General features: G+C 38.0%; 1 protein-coding gene and 2 long non-coding RNA genes across 3 annotated transcripts; 2 read left to right on the top strand and 1 right to left on the bottom strand.

Moving 5' to 3' along the window:
- Positions 1-5,093: 5,093 nt before the first annotated feature.
- Positions 5,094-8,326, bottom strand: LOC117292130. The gene is made up of 3 exons (XR_004519259.1): positions 8,229-8,326; positions 6,081-6,217; positions 5,094-5,215 (listed from the first exon to the last, which is right to left on the bottom strand). It is a non-coding gene; the product is annotated as an uncharacterized LOC117292130 (long non-coding RNA).
- A 979-nt stretch (positions 8,327-9,305) lies between these two features.
- Positions 9,306-12,618, top strand: LOC117292782. The gene is made up of 4 exons (XR_004519319.1): positions 9,306-9,415; positions 9,771-9,880; positions 10,222-10,290; positions 11,446-12,618. It is a non-coding gene; the product is annotated as an uncharacterized LOC117292782 (long non-coding RNA).
- A 1,761-nt stretch (positions 12,619-14,379) lies between these two features.
- Positions 14,380-19,925, top strand: LOC117292781. The gene is made up of 5 exons (XM_033774934.1): positions 14,380-14,620; positions 15,062-15,202; positions 15,709-15,894; positions 16,482-16,595; positions 16,909-19,925. Exons 1-5 carry the CDS (start codon positions 14,533-14,535, stop codon positions 17,016-17,018), a joined length of 639 nt encoding a protein of 212 aa, XP_033630825.1. The 5' UTR covers positions 14,380-14,532; the 3' UTR covers positions 17,019-19,925.
- The last annotated feature ends 1,741 nt before the right edge of the window (positions 19,926-21,666 follow it).

Raw genomic sequence — 21,666 nt, forward strand, 5'->3', positions numbered from 1 at the left:
TGGGATACACCAAGTGAGAACACTGGTCTTTGACAATTACCAAACGTGTGCAGTGCCTTTAAACTTAATATACTAAAATAAGATTTAGTTGTGAATAACCCACGCTTCACACAAAATTTGAGCTTTTATCAAACAAAGTTCTGTTTGGATTTTTCCAAAAATATTTGTTTGGTTCTATCTAGTCTGCGTTCTCTGAATGATTTGAATGTTAACTTTGCAAGTGTTTAGATCTACCTATTTTTTATTTTTAAATTTATATTCTAGAGAAAGATTTAGTTGTGAATTTTCCAAGCTTTTTGAGAAGTATAAATTTTTATCATGAACCTTTTTGTTTAGATGTATTGAAAACTAATTAAGTTCTACCCTAGTCTGATTTATATATAAAAAAGTACTCTCCAAAGATTTAAATGTTTACCTTGCAAGATCCATATTTAGTTTGATTTAAACAAAAATTTACACTAAAATAAGATTTAGTTTGGAATGTCACAAGCTTTTAGAGAAGCATAATTTTTATTATAATAAACTTTCGATGTGCTTTGAAAAGGAATTGAAATCTAACTAATATGATTTTTTTAAACCATGGTCACAGAAATGTTTAGGTTTAGATGCGAATGTTGCAAAGTTAAAGAGAACTTTAATGATGAACTTTCTGTTTGACATTGCTTTGAAAACTTGATCTGTTTATCTCCTGCAGTAATTTACCATTGACCATGACCAGACCCTAAAAACCTTGACATAGACCTGACCTTTGACCTCTTCTAAAAACAACCAACTCAAAACAACTACAAACTATAGGAATCCAGTGTCATCTTTGATATCAAAAGGCAATAAAATTGGTGTTCTTACTAGATATTTTGGATGTGAAGTGGCATGACCAAGCAGAACATGTTTCTCCAGCCCTCATATCATCAACTGGATAGAAGTCCTGATCATCCACGAAGTCCTGATTCCATTGGCTCAAACGAAGACATCTCTTGGCACCTTTGATGATCATGAAAGATCCCCAGTACAAACCTGTTTACTCAAAAACAAAAGAGTGACGTGACCAACAAAAGGCTAAATAATAAGGGGCCCTCATCCCGACGTCTTGAGAGATCTTGCCGACCAGAACGTTTTAGGGACCAACCACTACCTTCCAGCTCAGGCCCTAGCAAGAACGCATGCTTCCAAAAATGCTCGCTCTAGCTCGTCAAATTTTGTTAGGCATTACACCAGTGAAGGAGAACACTAGTTGTGCATCTAAAAGAATTTCACTGAACGGAGAACATACCTTCCATTGCACCCGGGCCCGCAAGACCACCACTTGTTCCAGGCAGCCGAGGGGGTCCACCAACAGGCACAGGTGTTTGCACAACTCTGCGAGTTTTTCAGAGGGTTTGGATGAGGCCCTAACAAAACTTAGCACAATGAGCTGCTCATACACAACAAGTCCATCATTTAATCTTGAAAATTTCATTTTAAAACCCCGACCCTGAACCAAAAACTTGAGAAAAGCAAAATAACAAATTGTTGTTTCCCCTTAAGATATGAAAGATATTGCCAATATCTTTAAGAACAAAAAAAAATAACCAAAAGAACAAACACTTTATTTTTTGCGCTTTCGAGAAAAGTCATAATTTGTTTAAAGTTTCTTTTAAATGGTCTCATTTTTCGGTAGGAGCAACTCGTACATTTAACTTAAATAATACAAAGACATATGATTCAGAGTTTAACGCCATAAAAAAAAAAAAAAATTCAAATCAAGATCAAACATTTCTGCCAAAAGATTGTTTAAATTTCTTTGAACAGTTTCAGTCAGAGTGCTCTCTGCCTGGTAAAACTGTTTTCCAAGACGACAATCAGAGTGCCCTGATTATCTGCACGGAAAGGTAGCAATTTCTGCAAAGTTTTGTTTTAAAATGTTTGTGAACAGTTTTAATCAGAGTGCTCTCTGACTGGTAAAACTGTTTCCCAAGAAGACAAGCAGAGTGCCCTGATTATCTGCAAGGGATGTTTTCTTTGATTTTTAAAGATGTTTTGTGAATTTGGCATAAAAGAATCTAAATCATACATCTTTGAGGGTGAAAAGGATGGATCTTAACTAACTAAAGTTGAAAATTAAGTAATTTAGCACACCGGGGGAAGTGTGGCTCATCTAAACACAAATCAGAGTAGGGAGAGTGTCAGTTACTCACTACACAAAGGAAGTGTGAGCTCAGAGTAACACAAGGGAGTGACAGTAACTCATTACACAAAGTAAGTGTGGGCTCAGAGTAACACAAGGGAGTGTGGTTACTCATTACACAAAGGAAGTGTAAAGAAACTCAGAGTAACACAAGGGAAAGTGTCAGTTACTCACTACACAAAGGAAGTGTGGGCTTAGAGTAACACAAGGGAGTGTGGTTACTCATTACACAAAGGAAGTGTAAAGAAACTCAGAGTAACACAAGGGAAAGTGTCAGTTACTCACTACACAAAGGAAGTGTGAGCTTAGAGTAACACAAGGGAGTGTCAGTTTCTCATTACACAAGTGAAGTGTAAGCTCAGAGTAACACAAGGGAATGTGTCAGTTACTCACTACACAAAGGAAGTGTGAGCTTAGAGTAACACAAGGGAGTGTCAGTTTCTCATTACACAAGTGAAGTGTAAGCTCAGAGTAACACAAGGGAATGTGTCAGTTACTCACTACACAAAGGAAATGTGAGCTTAGAGTAACACAAGGGAGTGTCAGTTTCTCGTTTACACAAGTGAAGTGTAAGCTCAGAGTAACACAAGGGAATGTGTCAGTTACTCACTACACAAAGGAAGTGTGAGCTCAGAGTAACACAAGGAAATGTGAGCAACTGAGTCACATAAAGGAAATGTGAGCAACTCGGAGTAACACAAAGGAAGTGTGAGCAACTCACAGTAATACAAAGGAAAGTTTCTATTACTTACTCAACACACAAAGGAAGTGTGGCACACCCTGAAACGTTGACTAACCTACAAAAATATTCAAATAATAATTAAACAGGAAATATTAAGTCAAATTTTGTTTGACTCCTAAGAATTGAGACACTAAAGTGTCTCCTATTTCAGGCATGCAGCTCTGTATTTTGATAAAAGTATTCATATTTCCAGAAATCCAGGCACAGCAAGATTTTGTACAGTGTTTTTAATTGTTTCAATGGGTAAAAAAAACCAAACCAAAAAAATCAGATATTGCATGCCTGCTTGCTGATGTATGAGATGGGCAAAACCCCGCCTATCTAATACCCTCTTGGGGAAAAATTCCCATCCGGCTCCACTATATGGCAACCAAGTATGTCAACTCCACGCATCAGCACATCTAAATTGAAATGGCTAAATGAAATTCCTAATTAAGCCTTTGACAACGTTTCAATGTGTGAGTTTGATGATTGACCACACAAGGAAGAATGGATCATCACATAGAGCGAAGTGTGAGCGATTCACCACACAACTTAGTGGTAGTGATTCACCACACAACAAAATTTGTCAGCGATTCACCACACAACAAAAAGTGTCAGCGATTCACCACACAACAAAAAGTGTGCGCAATTCACCACACAACAAAAAGTGTGAGCGATTCACCACACAACAAAAAGTGTGAGCAATTCACCACACAACAAAAAGTGTGAGCGATTCACCACACAACAAAAAGTGTCAGCGATTCATTACACAACAAAAAGTGTGAGCGATCCACCACACAACAAAAAGTGTGAGCGATTCACCACACAACAAAAAGTGAGCAATTCACCACACAAAACAAAAAGTGAGAGCGATTCACCACATAACAAAGTGTCAGCAATTCACCACACAACAAAAAGTGTGAGCGATTCACCACACAACAAGTGTGAGCGATTCACCACACAGCAAAAAAATTCAGCAAATCACCACACAACAACAAAATTCAGCGATTCACCACACAATTAATTCTAACTATATCCCTATAATAAACAAATAATTACAAAGTATAGTGGTACATCTCTACCAGTGATGGACGCTGACTCCTTGTGAGATCCGACACTCTCTGTCTGGATTACGATCTGTAGAAGACGACAAAAAGAACAAGAAAAGATTCATCAGAGATGATATCACCACACAAATTTGACCCTAAATTTGAAAAAAACCACAAGGGGTAAGTCCAACAGTTTTGTCAAATTTGGGTACACCGGGACTTATAGTTAGTTAAAAGTTTTTCGAAACGACTAATTAACCTTTTGTTTTGCCGTCTCCTTTTTCCCCACAGCCTTTTAGCCTGAGCCTCATTCACTAATCTATTACTTTTTTACCCCACCTCCCCACTTTTGATATTGTCCTTTGTGTTTCCATCTTCCTGTGGTCAAGCCAGTCCCTTCCCTTCACCCCCCTTTTGTCCCCCTATTCACTGTTTACCTCTTGCTTTTTCTGTATGCTTTCTAACCCCATTCATGTATTTCCACTTCACTGCTTATGTTTCACCTAGTTACCTGTTCATGTTTGTTGTGTTGTCATTTAGCCTTCGAGAAAGACTCTGCTAGGGATGAAACATCAGGCCATTAACTATTTTTTGCATTAAAAGTTTTTCCTTATAAATTGCAAACTTTACTATCAGTGCCAAAAATGTAAAACAATTTAGGCTTACCTGCAATAAGGTTCATTGACTGCTCAAGGCGTTGACAGGTTCGACACTCGCTGTCGAGATTTTGATCCAAAAAGGTTGTGCATCTCTACCAGTGATGGACGCTGACTCCTTGTGAGATCCGACACTCTCTGTCTGGATTTTGATCTGTAAAAGACAACAACAAAAAAAGAAAAAGAAAAGATTTAGCATCTCTGATGGAATAGCAACCACCACACAAGATTGGGCCTAAGATTAAACAAAAATCACAAGGGGCAAGTCCTGCAGTTTTATCAAATTTAAGCCTGAAATTGAAAAAATCACAAGGGGTAAGTTCTGCAGTTTGATCAAATTTGAGCCTAAAATTGAAAGGGTTAATAACCTTGGAAGCGCTTTGAGACACCATCAAAAGTTCATATTTGCCAAAGTGTGAGAGCAGCATTAAGCTGCCATACTAAAAACTATACCCATGGTTCAATTTCAATCATTTTCCTGTACCTTTAGATGCGAGCTGTCATATATTGCTGGCCACTCTGCGGTGTTTCAACATTGATTGATTGACACATCTCTGTTGAGTGCGATGGACAGCCCAGCCATCAAGATTGAAGATCTGAAGCTCTGTCAGTGTTAGTTGATCTGTAAGTTGATGACAAAACATATAAGAATGCGTACAAATTTGTAAACGATTTTTTAAGCTACTCACACAATAACACTGTCAATATAACAAAATGCGGTATTCCTACGTTTTGACATAATCAATCTTTTTTAATTACCTGAAAACTCATAACAAAAAGAAACTAGGAGCCGTGAAACAAATCAGAGCATTATGCGATCATAAGAAATAACAGAATCGACACGAGTTGTACCGACTGACAAACCGACGATAACAAACATGTACTTTGATATCTGGCTCCCAAACCCTCCCAAGCTAATGGCGAGACCCGCACACTTGTGTTCATAGCGCCTGGGATTACACCTCCAGCCCCCCACGAGACACGGCATGCACGGTATGGTATAATGCCCTGATGCTTACGCTCAGATTGCTCCACACTGTGGGGCCATATAACAAGCTTCCGTTACACAGACTCTTTGAATGCGAACCTTACGTTAGATTTTTCACCATTATTTACATTTTGTAGCGATAATTTGAATACATGATCTTTTTCGTCAATTATTCGATAATAATTTTGTAAAAAAAAGATTGAAATTTGGTTATGTAAGTTACTTTTAGACGGCTGGAAGTAAAACTAGCCCGGAAGGTCATGTGATTGTTTGTACCACTTTTTGGTTACAATCACCTGCGTTTTCGTCTTAAAATGCGCAAAAACGGCTAAATTTGATGATTTTTGTAAAGAACTTTTCTTCTTCATTTCTGGAAGACCGTTGAAGTCATATCTTAGTCTATTTTGTAGCCCAAATAGCCCAATTCGGCCGGTGTGTCCCTTTAAGCTGCAATTCTAAAAACTATACCCATGGTTCAATTTCAATCATTTTCCTGTACCTTTTGATGTGAGCTGTCATAGATTGCTGGCCACTCTGCGATGCTACTACATTCATTGATTGACACATCTCTGCTGAGTGCGATGGACAGCCAAGCCATCATGATTGAAGATCTGCACTCTGTCTGCGCTAGTTGATCTGTAAGTTGATAACAAAACATGTAAGAATGAGTACAAATTTAAACATTTAGAGAGTAGGGTGCATGGCTGAGAAAATAAGATCACCGAACTCAATCTCTCTCAATTTTTCAATGTAGATACTTAATGACTTGAACTTAACATCTAATCTTTTTTTTTTCTCATTTGCATAATTAATTATGAAACTAGACACGAGAGAAGATCCGTGCTACTTCGTGAAACCAAAAAAGTGCAAAATATGTCTTTTTACGTTTTCACGAAGTAGCACTCGCCTATGCTACAACACAGTATTTTGTATGACTTTTTGAAACAAGGTCAGCGCGCGCGCTCACACAACTTACGTGCTACTTCGTGAAAAGGTTTTTACCACACTTTGACTCGAGTGCCTACATGCATGTTAGGGTGCTAGTTCGTGAAACCAAAGTTGCCACGTTTGAGCAAAAAATTAAAACACTAATGAGCTTAATTAAAAAAGTAAAGCTGTCTTGAGCTTTGAAACTTCACGGAATTGTAGGTCTTCATGCATAATCAACATAATGTAAAAAACAAATAAAATGCAAAAAACATCCTTAAGCACGTAGAGTGCTTCTTCGTGAAAACGCTGACAACTTGTGTCCCTGAACATGGCACTTACATGTGTGTAACTATAATTGCTTCTCTCCACCCAGGGCAGAGGTGATTTTTGTGATTGGTAAGCCTAGTGCGCTACATATTTGGCAGCACTGGCTGCATACTCCCCATGGAGCTGGGATGGAGGTATGAAAAGGATAGGAATGATTTAACATCTCCGAAACTTCGGCTTTTAAGGGGCATGGCAGGTTTTTTTAAACTTGGGGCACCAAGGCATTTTTTTGAAATTTCATGGGGCATCATAGGGCCAGTTAAAAAGTTGCGAAGGGCACCAAGGCACTTTGAAATAAAAAAGTTCTCCGAGTTTCCTGTAAAAATATTTTTTCCATTTTGTGGGCTAATTTATACTTAATGTTTCCTTTTTTCTAAAATGTTTTCACCTTTGATATAAAGCATAAGAAAATACACATTTTCTAATACATGCATGACACATTTTTTAATCCAGACGTCGTTGATCCATGGTTGATCTAGTACTAGTACCCTGTGTGAGCTTCCCTGTTCCCAGACGCGTGGACATGTGTTTTGTACACAAAGCAGTAAGCACAGATCGCGTATGACATTGCTCTAGAATTGCAAGGGTCGTGGGTTCGAATCCCACCCAAGTAAAAAATGCCTGTAATTTTTTTCACAGGACTCGGGGAAAATACTGAGTATACAGTGCTACACACATCGGTGTATATGGGTAAAAACCAAAAATTAATATTCTTTATCCCGATGCAAATTTAACATCTATTTAAAAGGTGGGCTAGGTTACTTAGGTAATGGCCGGCCTGACGTTTTGACCCTGGCAGAGTCTTTCTCGAAGGATATATGGTAACACAACAAACATGAACAGGTAACTAAGTGAAACATAAGCTACTTTCTCAATGGTTTCAGTTAGTTTACCTATGTTTGTTGTGTTGTCAAACTTTCAAAGGCTTCGACTTCTCCATCTCATCTCCATTGGTTCAGTCAGCAAAATATCCTGCCGGATACATCTACGCTAACTTGCGCACTGCGTGTGGAAATAGACTACTACATGTATTTGTTGTTGCTTATATGTTGCTTAAATGACTTTGAGAAAGACTTTGAGAAAGACTTAGCTCAAAACGTCAGGCCATTCATTAACTATTTTTTGCAACAATTTATTTGGGTAGGAAGATACGAGTTGATTTGGGTACGAGTTAACCTGGGTACGAGTTGACTTGGGTACGAGTTGACTAGGGTACGAGAGGCCTCTCGTATCCAAGTCAACTCGTCGTAGGAAGATGACCCGAATGACGTGGTTTGTGGACGGACTGGCATTTTGGGTCGATACGGGCCACACATTCTCAAGTCAAACTCTTGGTGTAAAAATCCATTATATCCAAATCCTCATTATTAAAATCAAATAAGTAACTCACCATCACTCCTTTGAGGTCGGGTCAATGGATATCCCGTAAAAACTTCAATTTATTGGACACTTCTAAAGGCAAAGCACAGACTAAATCGAGACACATTGATGGCGTCCATTTTGTCTTTGAAACTGGGCGCTTTTTGGAATCACACGTGGTAACACCCAACGGCTTTCAGATACGATCGTTTTCATTGGTCAATCTTCATCAAACCGTTTCAATTAATTACGGGTTTTTTTCTTCTTCAAAAGTTACACTTACAGAATAAAAATTAATAAAGTGAACACAGCTATAGCTTTTTCAAATATGGCTAAACATCAGAAAACTGCACATAAGGTTTAAAAAATTCAAGTCCATCCATATACTATTCTCATTTTAACCGAGCTGGTTCACATTTGACAACAGAGGGCGCTGATGCAGCTGGCCAGGGGCGCGCGCGTGAAAGGGGTGTGTGCGGGCCGGCGGCGGGAGGAGGTACACCTTTACTAGCTCGTAATGTCTCGACCACCACCTCAACCCGAAGCATAAGGGTAAGATGAGATCGAAGGAGCTGGGTGAAAGGGTTGCAAACCCCACTATAATCGTGTCAAGTCCTACGATCAGGTAAGGGGATTACCCCTTTCCAACAGGCATGATTGGGCAACTTCTTCTCTTGCCCCTGACCGGTCCATATTTAAAGGGGGGGTACAGAATTGGTAAGAAAAAACCTCGTAAAAAATTCCTAAGATCACAGATTTACATAATACTTACACGGTCTAATGATAATGATAGTAGAAAACATCCCTTGAAATATTTCCGTCCATAATGCCATATTTGATGAGAAAGAAAGAAAAGTAATTTTCCGATCGGACTTTATCGCTCCGGTAGCGTTTTATTAATTTTTTGAATCAATTTCGTAGATACTGCCCTCACACGACCAATAATAGTTATTTTGTTTTCTCAATTCGGCACGCGTAAATAATTCGCGAACGGTCGGTTACTGGTTCGCAGCAAACGTCGTTCTCAAGGATGATCGATCTCGCCGCGCAAAGCGCACCAAATTAACCCTCCGTGGAGATGAGCCAAGCATATGAGGTTGTAGTGTTATTCACGTCGATGAGTTGGCCACGTTGCTGCCCTAGACACACGCACGAACACACACACGTAAGCTAAGTCATGCCTGAGACCAGCACTATGGCCAGTTCAAGCCCAATGAAGTGAGTATTTTGTTTAATTTAGAATCCAACAAACTTGTCATTTCATCATCTGATTTTTTTTTTTTTTTTTCAGTAAGAAAATCTTCACCGTCAAATCGGAAAATCTTCGTGTGGCATTCCAACGATACCACTAATAATAGTATCGTTGGTCACAGTTTTAGCTACGTCAAAAGCACTCTGAAATCTCTGTGAACTCATGATTTTGACAGTTTTACGAAATTATTTCTCTTTCACCTTGTTAAAATTTTAGGGCCTTGAAAAAAAAGCCAGACAAAAACTGAGACTGGCCTCTGTCTCTGTGAATTTGTTCAGTCAGTCACTGAAAATAAGCTATTTTTTTATTCCTACATTTTAGTCCTAGTGGTGGCAGTGCATCTAGATAGGCCTACTCTACCATGCTGTTTCAACACCTGTGGATAAGGAGTTCCATGAACAACAAACCCTTCCCTCTGTTTTAATTAAAATGTAAGTTATCAGATTTGTGTTAGACTTTCCAAGATAAGTAATGTTTGTATCAAAAAAACAAGTTGTGATAAACATTTTCTCTATCAAATGGATGAAACCAGGAATGTTTTTTAATTGGTTATCGAGGGTGGTTCATCAAACACAAGTCAAACTCAAAGGTGTTGATTTATTTTAAAAGGTTATGTGATGGTTGAGGTGAAAGCTCAATCACAAAAGGAAAACAAAAGATAGTTATGTGGCAGAGTAAATGCAGTTTATTTGCAAGGCATCTAACATGACAAGACGAGACTATAAAAAAAGTTTTTTAAAGAAATTTATTGGTGTGGCTTTCTCTTTTTCAGCAACCCTGTGGGAACTACCAACGGTTAAGATGAATTCTTTGAAGACAGTGACTCGATTTCCTCTGGATTGTAAGTTCAGTATGCTTCTCTGTTTTTGCATTGCAAAGATAATAAAATTGACTAATAAATTAATCTTTGCAATTTTTAAAATAGTTTTATTTCTTCCTAAAGTGGCCACCTAAAAACAAAAAATGGCTGACATTTTTCAGTTGAAATTAATCTTGACCTTTTTCTAACAGCCATCCTGCTAGTGCTAGAGTACGTTAAACTTCCTACGAATGCGAAAGCGAAACGACTATGGCGTGAATTTGACGTCACAACTCCGTTTTCGCTGCGAATATTTGCAAGAGTCGAGCACAGGCCAACTTCCGCGAATATTTGTTGCGAATTTGTGACGTCAACATTCGCTTCGCATTTGCATTCCCAGGAAGTATGAACCGGGCTTTACAATACTTTAGGTAGAACAATGTTTTGTGCACTTTAAACAATTTATGCATGTTGAAAGTAGCTTTTTTAGGTGAAAACAAATAAATAAAAAAGAAAACATACATGTAACTGATTTTTGTTTTGTTTTGCCGCAGTCTTATGATGAAAGATGTCACTACTTAAAGCCTTTTTAGTCAGAGTTTGTTTCAGTAATTCACCTCGAGGTACTCCAATCTGATTAAGCCTTCTTTGTTTTCTTTTTTATTGAAATTGATGTGTAAAAATGCAAGTAAATTTCAGCGTTCAGTTTTATCAGATCAGACAGTAGTTTACTTAGATTTTATGAAATTTTTGGCTCGTATCTGGGCCCAATTTCATGGCTCTGCTTACCGTAACGTAAGCAAAGAGTCAGCGCTTACTTAAGCAGGGAATTCTGCGCGTATGTCAAGCGTATTTAACAGGTTAACAGTGAATTTTTGCATGTGCACGCGTGTACTCGACGTTACTAAAATACTAGTCATTATTCGCTTACACCGCTAGCGCAAAAATTCTGCGCTTGCACAGTAAGTGAAGTAATGGTGATCGCAAGCACAAAATACTGCGGTAAGCAGAGCCATGAAATTAGGCCCCGGTCATGCTTATTTTGTATTGTAAATTTGTTTGAAGAAAATTGAATCATGGTAAGTTTGGTTGGGGAGAAAAGGTTAGTTTTTTCTTTTTTCTAATGTGGCTTGGTTAAAACAACAGTTTAGTAAAATGAAAATTTATCTTATTGTTTCTATTTCCCTCCAATTTCAGGCCTAGCACTCTTGATGACCTACCGTTTTTTCAAGTTAAAGTATTGGGCGATTCCTTCACGAGGTACTTGCCGAGGAACTTAAACAGTGACTGGTTTCTTCCTGATGTTGTAACCCAGCCAGGAGCAACATATTTCTTGCAAAATCGGAAAAATTTTCCTTGAAATGTAGTGTCATAGATATGTAAATACTTCAACAAATAATGACCATAAAAAAGTTACTTGATACTTTGTAGGAAACACTGCAGCTGTTGATAGTTTTGAGAAAAGATTATTTTCGAAATGATATGGTTTGGACAATTGGTCATCAGAAAATATGTGAAGCTGAGAAACAATTTGATTCATGTATGAATCGTTCCGCTGTTGCCAGATATGTGGTTGGTAGCGCTAAACATTGATGAACTCTATGTTTATGTGAACATATTATGGTGATATTTTTTAAAATTTGGTTTGGCTGTCACATAGACAAAAACCAATCTGTGTCCCTTAATGTTATTTGTTATTTATTATAGCAAGGTACATGGACTTAGGTGTCTGATTTTTGTGTTTAAGGTACTATACAGGATTGGTAGAGCTGACAAAATAGTAGTAGTGAATGTGATGGGATCAGCTAATGCCTTTTTTCTTTTTTCTTGAGGTTTTCAGATTCAGTTTTGTCGAACATGACTTAATTTCAGAGGGAAGTTTTTCACAGAAAAGAATGTCTCTGGTATGAATTTCATTGTCAAAACTGAAATAAAGCAACATTTTTGTATCCTTACCGATTCTGTGTAATACAAAAATGTACCTTGAAGGTAAAAAGCAATGTTCATATGATTGCTTTACAGGGTTTTCATTATTAATATTTAACTTATTTTATGCAATACTAAACATTCCAAAATGTCCTAACAGTTGTATTACAAGTTGGATGTGATACTACAAAAAGCAAGAAAATAAGTATCAAGTGGAAAGTATTTTAACTTGGGTAATTAACAGGTCTCCTAATTACTTGGGTGTCCCTGCAATTACTTTTAATTGTACTGCCACAATACTTGTGTGTAAATCTTTTATATAATTGTATTGTTTCTGTTTTATATAATTGTGTGTACATGGAAATGTTGGTAACTGTGTGAGACATTCATGCTGCTGAAAGAAGAAACCGAAAACAAATAAATGTTTCCATAAAACAGGAAAAAGTGTGACAGAGTTTTCATTTTGTTGGTATTAAAAACTATTAATTTGACTACTGAACCCCCACAAGAGGTGCAAATAAATAAATAAATAAATGAATATGTGGGATTGGGCTCGTGACGGTGATGCCTTACAAGAAAATAGTGCATCTGAAATAAGAGTATAAACCAATGAGATTTTTTTAGCATCTGAAAAATGCTTTAAAATTGTTATTTGTTGAGTGAAAAGTTAAAGTGAAAAGTTTGTGAGACCAAATGTAAGAAAAACAAAACTGTTTTCCCAGTAGCTGACTGGCAATGGGGTACAAGTTTTTCTTCACAACGAAACCACGAGACGCTAAATAGTCTGGTACCTCACTGTTTACCAAACACAGCTTTCAGATTTCTCGTAGTAAGTAGGAAGCCGCACACAATCAACTTGCCTAGCGTTTTCTTACGCAGCAGCTGATTAGTCAAGAAGGCAACGTAGTACAGTCTGACCAATCACAATCGGGCTCTCATTTTTTAGCCATGCTGGACATTTTGATTCAAACGATTACGCTGACGAAGACATATTCTGTAAAGGTTTTTGACTGTTTTGGGTTTCCTTAGGAAAAACGAACATAGTAAAATACTAGATGAATAGTGTATCTAACACTCATTAAGGAAAATTATTCTGCCCAATTTAGTTAAATATTATGAAAATGACTTTTACGGAGACCCTTATTTCTTCTCAAAATCCGTGATGCTTTTGGTCTCATATTTCTGTATTTTTAGCACAAAAAATCGTGTTATTAATTTTCTAGGTACAATAAAACATTATCGCTTCGTTGTGTGATGTTTTTTTTCGTTACAGTGTTTAATTTTCCCGAAATGAATTTTTGAAAACGTGTCCTCCAAGCAGAAGCTCATAAGATACGCAGCGAATAGCTGTGTTTTAAATATTATAAAAACGACTTACGGAGACCCTTATTTCTGCACAAAATCCGTGATGTTTTTGGTCTCATATTTCTGTATTTTTAACACAAAAAATCGTGTTATTAATTTTCTAGGTACAATAAAACATTATCGCTTCGTTGTGTGATGTTTTTTTTTCGTTACAGTGTTTTATTTTCCCGAAATGAATTTTTGAAAACATGTTCTCCAAGCTTATTATTTATTGATAACGGTCATGCATCCGACTGACTGTACAAGGGTAACATGGTCTATACACGTACACCTACACGCAGTACATACACATTTCCACACACACACACGACGTGCAGTTGCATGGCCGTACGTGAAAGAGCTCATTATATATGCGGATGACCCTTCAGTGGCCTTTCAGTAGACGACCGCAAACGGCCGGCCACCTCCGCCCTAAAGCCTGAATGGGAATGAGTGTACCAACGGCGCTGAGACGCATGAGGGCGATATTCAAAAATCTATACAGGGAAATTTGCAAGCCTGGACCGTGCGTGGCTATTCAATGATTTCATGCAAAATGTGTAATCGGTTTTTCACTATTTTCTCGGGACCCAGATGGCTGATCGATCTCAAACTTCTACAGGTTTGTCAGTTTATGTATATGGTGGCTTACATTAAGTGCTTACACTGCCAGCAACTGTTTTGTTAGTAAAAACCAGACCTGTACCCGGCCTTTAAGGTGGGGAGGTACATAGGTATGTTGCAAGAGGCCCCGGTTGACTAATGGGAATGTCCCATAAAATTGGGAACTGTTGCTCAATTGCACGAATAATTTTTGCCTTTTTGTCATAATGCCATTTTATGCCACAATTATTATGCCACTCGGCATGCTCAGTACATGAATGATACGAACCAGACGAATTACCTTTAATTAAAAATACTCGTGGTTGGTTGGAGGTACTAAAAACACTTATTGTTTATAGTATTGTCTTCCCTCGACTCCGAGTCATTGGTCTGTCAACCCACGGTCTGACGATGTTTGCTAAAAGCAGAAACTTGGTGTTATTCGTAATGCTAATGACAGCTGAAACATGCTTTGCACGTCACATGTTAACCAGTAGTAGTAAGTTGCATCATTATACAGAACATGAAAGCATATTATGGGGGAAATGTCTGTATCCCGCCACCACTTTTTAAATGGCTATAAAAAATGCCTTTACGAGTGAATAAGTGGTGGCAGGATCCTGCGGAAATACTTCCAAATTATATACCAAGCATCCTTTCGACATTATTTTTGGAGAAAGCAGAAATATAGTAGGCCTATGTATCAGGGATTTGTGCATTTCAATGTTGCATAAACGGGGGTGTACACATTTATAACTGGGGTGTCCAAAAGACACCCACACCTCCCTCTGGCTAATGACACTGGGATTAGGCCTACCAATCCTATTATTGGGTGTCACTTTGCTGTCTCATTAATTTATGAGTACAAGTGTTATCCCAGTGCAAACAAAGAACAGTAACGGTCACCATTACATTTAATATTATTTCTTTTATTTCCAAGGAGTTAGACCCCCGGACAAGAACAAGATCTGCCAGGATGAACTTGGTGCCGACTATGTATGGGAAGAGAATGTCCGGACATGTGTGAGGTGTACATCTTGTACACCAGAAGCGCAGGACCCACACTGTGTCACATGTCGTGGTGAGTTCCCCCTCCTCTAGCCCACCTTGTTGGGCTGTTAAGGCTCTCTTAACATATCATATCAAGCAGATGTTAAGAGAACAAAAACAGCCCAACAATGGGTTACCCTCCTATCTGCTACAAATGGAATTCTGCTACAGTTTTTACATTTCCTTTTTATTAATTCTGGTTGTGAAGCCAAGCAAACTTAATCACTATACTAGTCTTAGAACCCTAAGGAGGGAAGACAAGGAAGGAAGTTTTAGTTTCAGATGTAGGAAGAAAACCCCAGAGAAAGTTATTTCAGGGAAAACACACACAGTCAGACAGGGACTCAAAACCCAATGCACTTAGTGCCCCCTTGGTGTGAATCGAACTGGGATTCTTGAGGTGAAAGGCAAGAGAAAGATAACACAATATGCCAACCTGATTGACTCAAATAACCATCTATAATATGTTTTGATTTTAAATTTAAATTCTGCCATACAATTCAAAAAAATTAAAAATATGTCTTCTTTTATTGACAGAACTTGGAGTAATCCCAACTGTCCAATCCTCCTTAAGTGGAATTACTGCCCCGCAGCCTGACGTACAGAGCTCCACAAAACTCCAACCATCATCCGCAATGACGTACTCGTCTGCCACTGGGATGGACTCTACCAGCCAGGCCACTGGGATGGGCTCTACCAGCCAGACAAATGATGACAACAAAGGTACAGTAAAAAAGGCATCTCAAGCCTATATCAATGTGCTCAGGAAATGCAGGCTTGCAGAATGTCACACAGGCCAAGGCCTGGTCTGTTGCCCTGTTCTTGGCCTTGGTGCCCCTTCAAAAGATTCCCATGGACTTAAGGATTTTTGGATTGAAGTGTCCTTGCAAATGGAAAATGGCTACAAACAACTAAATGGAAACAGCGTGACACAGCTGGAGCTGTGTAAAGTTAGAAGTGATTTGGGGTAGGGGTACTTGGCAAAAACCTATTCATTCACGCTTCATATTTGTTTCATATTTTACGAAGCAGAACTTGTAGCCAATGGTACATGACATTCATGCATTTATAAAGAGAGCCCAAAGATAACTCAGGCCTGTATGCTTCGTTTTTAAAGGGCAAGGGCACCAAGGCATTGTCTCCTTGGTAAAGGGCACCCTATGAGGAAATTGTAAATTTCTACTGGAGCATTTCAAGGCCACCGAGGCAATGACCAGGAGGCATGGAGGCAATCGTGAAGTATCAGGCCTATGTACCGTTTGATTCACCTTTGCCAAGTTATTAATTTAGAATCATCTTTTCATTTTTAGGGAGTGAAGCGAGGGGTGGACCATATTGGATAATACCGATATGTTTGATAGTAGCAGTTATAGTGGTCATCCTCATCGGTTGTGGGTTGTGGATGTTCAAGTATAAAAAAAAGGGTAAGACGTTTTATCCAAACTGTCTGACACCATACCGAGTACGCCACACTATTTTAACTACAATCAAACTGACTTTGAAGCATAGGCCCTTTTCGAAACGACTGGATTTGGCTTTGGATTTGTCTCAGGCTAGCTTGGCCCCGCAGTTGTTTTGACAATTGCAGGTGCTTTGCGTATACACGCTCAGGGTTTCAGACGAGAGGGCGGAGCCTGAAGCCGAGTCCAAAGCCCAAGCCGTGGTTTCGAAAATGGCCATAGTGTTACGTGTACTGTTCTGTACACTGTTATCAACTCTCTATTCTTTCTTCTTCAGCAACGTTAACTCCAATGTCACAACAAGAGACTGGACTCCCATCTGAGTTTCATCCCATGGTAGGCTTACCAACTGATGATACGGGGAACCACACAGCTGAAGACGTGTAGAGTCGGTACGAAATAGTGGTAGGGGGTACTGAAATTAAAACATTCCTGTAGGTTTCATCTTGTATAGAAGGGCCTTGTGCTGGTGAGGTCATGCTACTTAATCATTAGAAAGCCATTGAGGTACATTTTGCATCTTGCTATGATAAGTATATCCAAGTAAACTTTGTAGACAAATGTACTATTTTAGCTTGTAAATATTTCTTGGCTCAAAAACAAATTAAGATTGCAGAAATGAAACGTTGAATAAAAGCTGCTTTTTAGTTGTACTTAGGTTTTTCTGAACTTTCCATGACAAAGTAGTTGGAGGACACAAATGCTTAGGAATTGTCTACATGTGGTCACAATTCTTGCAATTTATGCAGTGAGTTTTTTATTGATTATTTTAAATGTCACCTCACACAGAACAAGAAAAGAGAAAGGAAAAGAATTTTTATCCAGACTTTAGTATTGGTTTCAATGGGTAGGCACCCACAACAAATTCAGCAACATTCCAAGGCCGAACTAAATCCTGCAAATTAAACGGAAGTTATTTGTTTAACTAATGAGGTTTTGGTATTTACAAAGGATGTCAACTTTTACCACATAGAATATATGAATACTTACTTCTCCAGGCAAACTCTCGAACCTCACTAATTGTCAGAGAAAACGCAATAGCTTTTATAAAAAGTGGTGAAAATCTTAGTTTTTCACTTTCGCATATCACACTGTTTTAAGTGTACCAATATTCTTTCACAGGTAATTTGGAGTATCGCATAATTCCATCCCATGGCTATATTCAGCGTATAACTGGTTGAGATTGTTTTGATAATGATGAAGGACATTGAATGGTCCTTCAGTAAATTCCAAGGTTGAAAGATGAACTTTAAAAGAGATTTTGCTAAAATTTTTGTATCGTAGCCATGGGATGGAAATGTGTGGTACATTTTTTGTAATTAATCATGGAGCATATTTGCTCCCTTAGTAATTTAATACGTAATTAAATTTTGGTTTTTAGATGCACCATTTTCATAATCGGTCATCAATTCCACTTTTCAAAATGTTCTCTTGCGCTGGAGAAACAAACTTGTAAGCCTGCTAAATGTGAGCAAGAAACAGGTGGTGCATGAACAGAAATTATTGCTCAACACAAATCTGTGCCAGAGATTTCAGAAAACAAAACATGAATAATTTTTTTATTCATGCACCATGTTGTGTGAAAGAATATCTTTCCTTCATACGGCTCACTTTTTATGATTGAGTTTGTTTTTAGTTTTTAGACTGTAAGACTAGAAACTTTTCAAGTTGATACGGTAAGGTTTGCAGAAACACCTTGTACATGAGTAGGATTTGAAACCTTACATGGTGGAGACCAATGTAGTAAGGTTTACAGTAACACCATGTACATGAGTAGGACTTGAAACTTTGCATGGTGGAGATACAATCTAGTAAGTTTTGCGGGAACACCGTGTGAGTAAAACATTGACATGGGGCATGGAGGCAAATCCGTTACCTCTGCGAACCAACGGTTTTGCTAAACCTTACACAGTACATTCAAAGGGGCACAAAGGCAATGGAAAACACTCTTGAATGGGCAAGAAAGTGTTACCTTTGTAAATGGCACTTTAATGAGAAGGTAACACATTCCCACATGGACATTCCAAAGGGCACCGAGGCAAAGATTAACCAGGAGCATTGGGGCATTTGTCTCTATGAAGAATATAAAATCGACCTCAAATAACATCAATAACAAAATAAAGAAAAAAACCTGCCATTTTGAAAACTTATTTGTGTTTTTTGTGATAGATTTACCATCAATGATCGCAATGTAACAAATCTTCTGCACATAAAAAAGCATCTAGATGTGATATTCAAAATGTGCCTTAAAAATCCTCAAAAGTCTATTTTTTCTATCTGTGCTTAATAGTACTATACTATTATATTATAGAAAATAAAATTGGTAAGTTAGATTGTAGATAACTTTGCTGTGTATATGTAGTTATTAACTTAAGCTATCATATTAGATGAAATACTGTAGTTCACATTTCTGTGTGGTAGTTAATAAAACGGTGCTTTTAGCAAATGCCATTTAAAGCTTTTGTGCAGTGATTATTTTCAATCGAAATAACTAGAGCTGCAAGATAGGTAACTGGAGCTCTAGCGATTGTTAGAACCTGAAATGAGGCATGGGCGCCATTCTGGTAAGCACATGTTTCGTTATGATAGAAATGCTCACTGTCTGCACTGATCCAGGCTCTAGTGAACTTAAGGGGCACAGCAATTTTTCTCTGGTAAGGGGCACTCGCAAAAAATATAAATTTGTATTCGAACAGCACAAGGCACCACTGCAAATGGCGTGGTTTATTTCGAGGCCTGCTGTATATTGTTGCATTAGGAGACTTGCTTACTGAAATGGCGTCAAATGCATACTTCAAATGTCAGCTGAAAAAATATGTGAGAATTAATTAGTACGAAACTAAAGGACAAAATAATGCCTTGCTCAAAATTGGACACTTTGAGTTCTCTTTTAACAGCTGCTTACATTTATTGTTACACATCTTTTTTTCAGAAATACATGCATTTAACCATTTAATCATTTTTAATTTCAATGACTGTGTATTAAGCACAGTGTAATGGCAATGTTAAACCAACATGTTGGCAACACAATGTTGTGTAAAATTGTTGCATTGTTTTTGTTGTTGTTATGTTTTGTCAAGTATGAAATTACTGTCTTATCTATAAATGGTACATCAAGAAGTAATTTTTAATACAAATATGACAATTGTTTTTGAACACAAAAGCCCATAATATAAGAAAATGTGGGCTAGCTGTACTACCTAAGGCTATGTCCAGATGAAGCAACTAAGAGCTGAGCTCAAGTTCATAAAGCTGTGAAGCAGAAACGGTTGCTTAACAAATTTCTTTGCTAAGCAAAAATTGAGTGGGGCACCAGTCACAAAAATGTTAACTTCATGTTAGTTTTGGCTGGTAATCAGTTTCTGTTAAGCAACACTTTTCTATGCTTAGCAAATTTGTTTCCTTACATACAGACATTAAGAATTCGGCCCTGGCGAAATTGGTCACTACATTAATTGATTTCATCTCTCTGCAAATTCCCATGTTCCAATGCAGGGACAAGCCACAGCCCAAATTGCTTTATCTGGACAAAATGACAGGGCCTAATTTCATAAAGCTGTTAAGCGCTAAGCAAACTTGTGAGATCACTTTTATAATCCTACTTAACAAACAATCCCCAAAAATTAGCACAGGTTCACAATGAATAACTTGCATTATGTTGTCACTCAATCCACTTACAAGAACCGCCAGCAAATTAGCTGTTTTTGCTTACAGCAAATCAATGGTTATCAAATAGAAAATGTGCTAAGCGTAGCTCCGCAGTAAGCAGAAAATGTATGATTCAAAACTTTATGAAATTATCCCCCAGATCTACTGGTAACAATCTTATTCATTAATTACAAAAAGTTAAATATTTCAAGTTCTTACTGTCAAATTCTCTCTGACGAACACAAAACTTTGAAACTTACTTCATAACATGTCAACTTCTATGAAATTCCATGCAAAGTAAAGCCGTTTCCAAAGCTATCTACAAAACAAACTCAGTCTCTAGTCCACCCTGTAAGATGATTACATTGCTCTATAAACGAGCGGTAAATGATACATTTTAGCTTTTAACCACCTGTAACTACATTAGCGTAAACTTGGGTGTGATCCACGGCAAGTTCAGGTTGAATGGCTTCTGACTGGCACCCAAACAAAGAGATTAACAAAATAGGGAGACCGCAACACTAGGGGATAGGTGCAAAGTTGGTAGTGCACCCGTACATTAATGCAGAGGTTGTGGGTTCAAATCCCACTTTAGTCAATTTTCTTTGTTCAACCCATATAACTTTTGAATAATGGCCATGTGTGAAAGAATTATCTTCAGCAGTGAGCTAAACCAATTACGTCTGTATGGTACAATGAGTTTGATTGGTAAGAAGTTGACAGTGTTGCCAATGCACATGGTTTGAGGTTAGCTTTTGTACAGCAACGTGCGCTGAACCTGGTACCATTGTCCCATACACATTCATTAAGAACTGTGAGTGGGTTTTCACCTGCTCTTGGGTAACCTTGCCCCTAAACATTTGACAAAGCAACTATCTTTAGTCCAAGGAATGAAACTTCAAGCATTGTGTAGGCTTGAAGTTTCATTGCTTAGAGGGCAAGGCCATTTACATTTTGCAAAGGGCACTTCCACTCTATATACACCAAGGCTTTGTTACCCCTGTTCAATTCCTGGCCTGATTGTGACTAAGCAAGTCAGTGTACCAAACATTATATTTAAATCTAACCCGTTATTGGCTTAAAACATGTAATCCATGCTGTTTTTATGAAGGAACCCCTTCAACACAAAAACGAACACAACACTTCCCAAAGTTGTTACTGGTATGTATCAAACACAAAGAAAATACTATAGAGTTTGTATGATTTGAGGCATGGCATGGCGAGGTATCAATATATGTTTGGTTTGCGGTAACACCATGCGTGTATCTACTTACCAGGTAGTGTTTGTTCCTTAGAAAACTGTCTTTCTATATAAAAGAGTTTGCCATACAAGCGTATACACGTACATTTTGTTTGGATTGGAATATAATCCTACCCTGCCAATCGA

The sequence above is a fragment of the Asterias rubens genome, chromosome 7 (genome assembly GCF_902459465.1).
Source record: "Asterias rubens chromosome 7, eAstRub1.3, whole genome shotgun sequence".
Classification (NCBI taxonomy): domain Eukaryota; kingdom Metazoa; phylum Echinodermata; class Asteroidea; order Forcipulatida; family Asteriidae; genus Asterias; species Asterias rubens.

Excerpts from the sequence above, each read along its gene's own strand:
- LOC117292781 (XM_033774934.1), top strand. The coding sequence starts at position 14,533 with ATGTTTGCTAAAAGCAGAAACTTGGTGTTATTCGTAATGCTAATGACA. Across the intron at positions 15,203-15,708 it reads ACACTGTGTCACATGTCGTG|AACTTGGAGTAATCCCAACT; the intron begins GTGAGTTCCCCC and ends TTTTATTGACAG. Across the intron at positions 15,895-16,481 it reads GACAAATGATGACAACAAAG|GGAGTGAAGCGAGGGGTGGA; the intron begins GTACAGTAAAAA and ends TTTCATTTTTAG.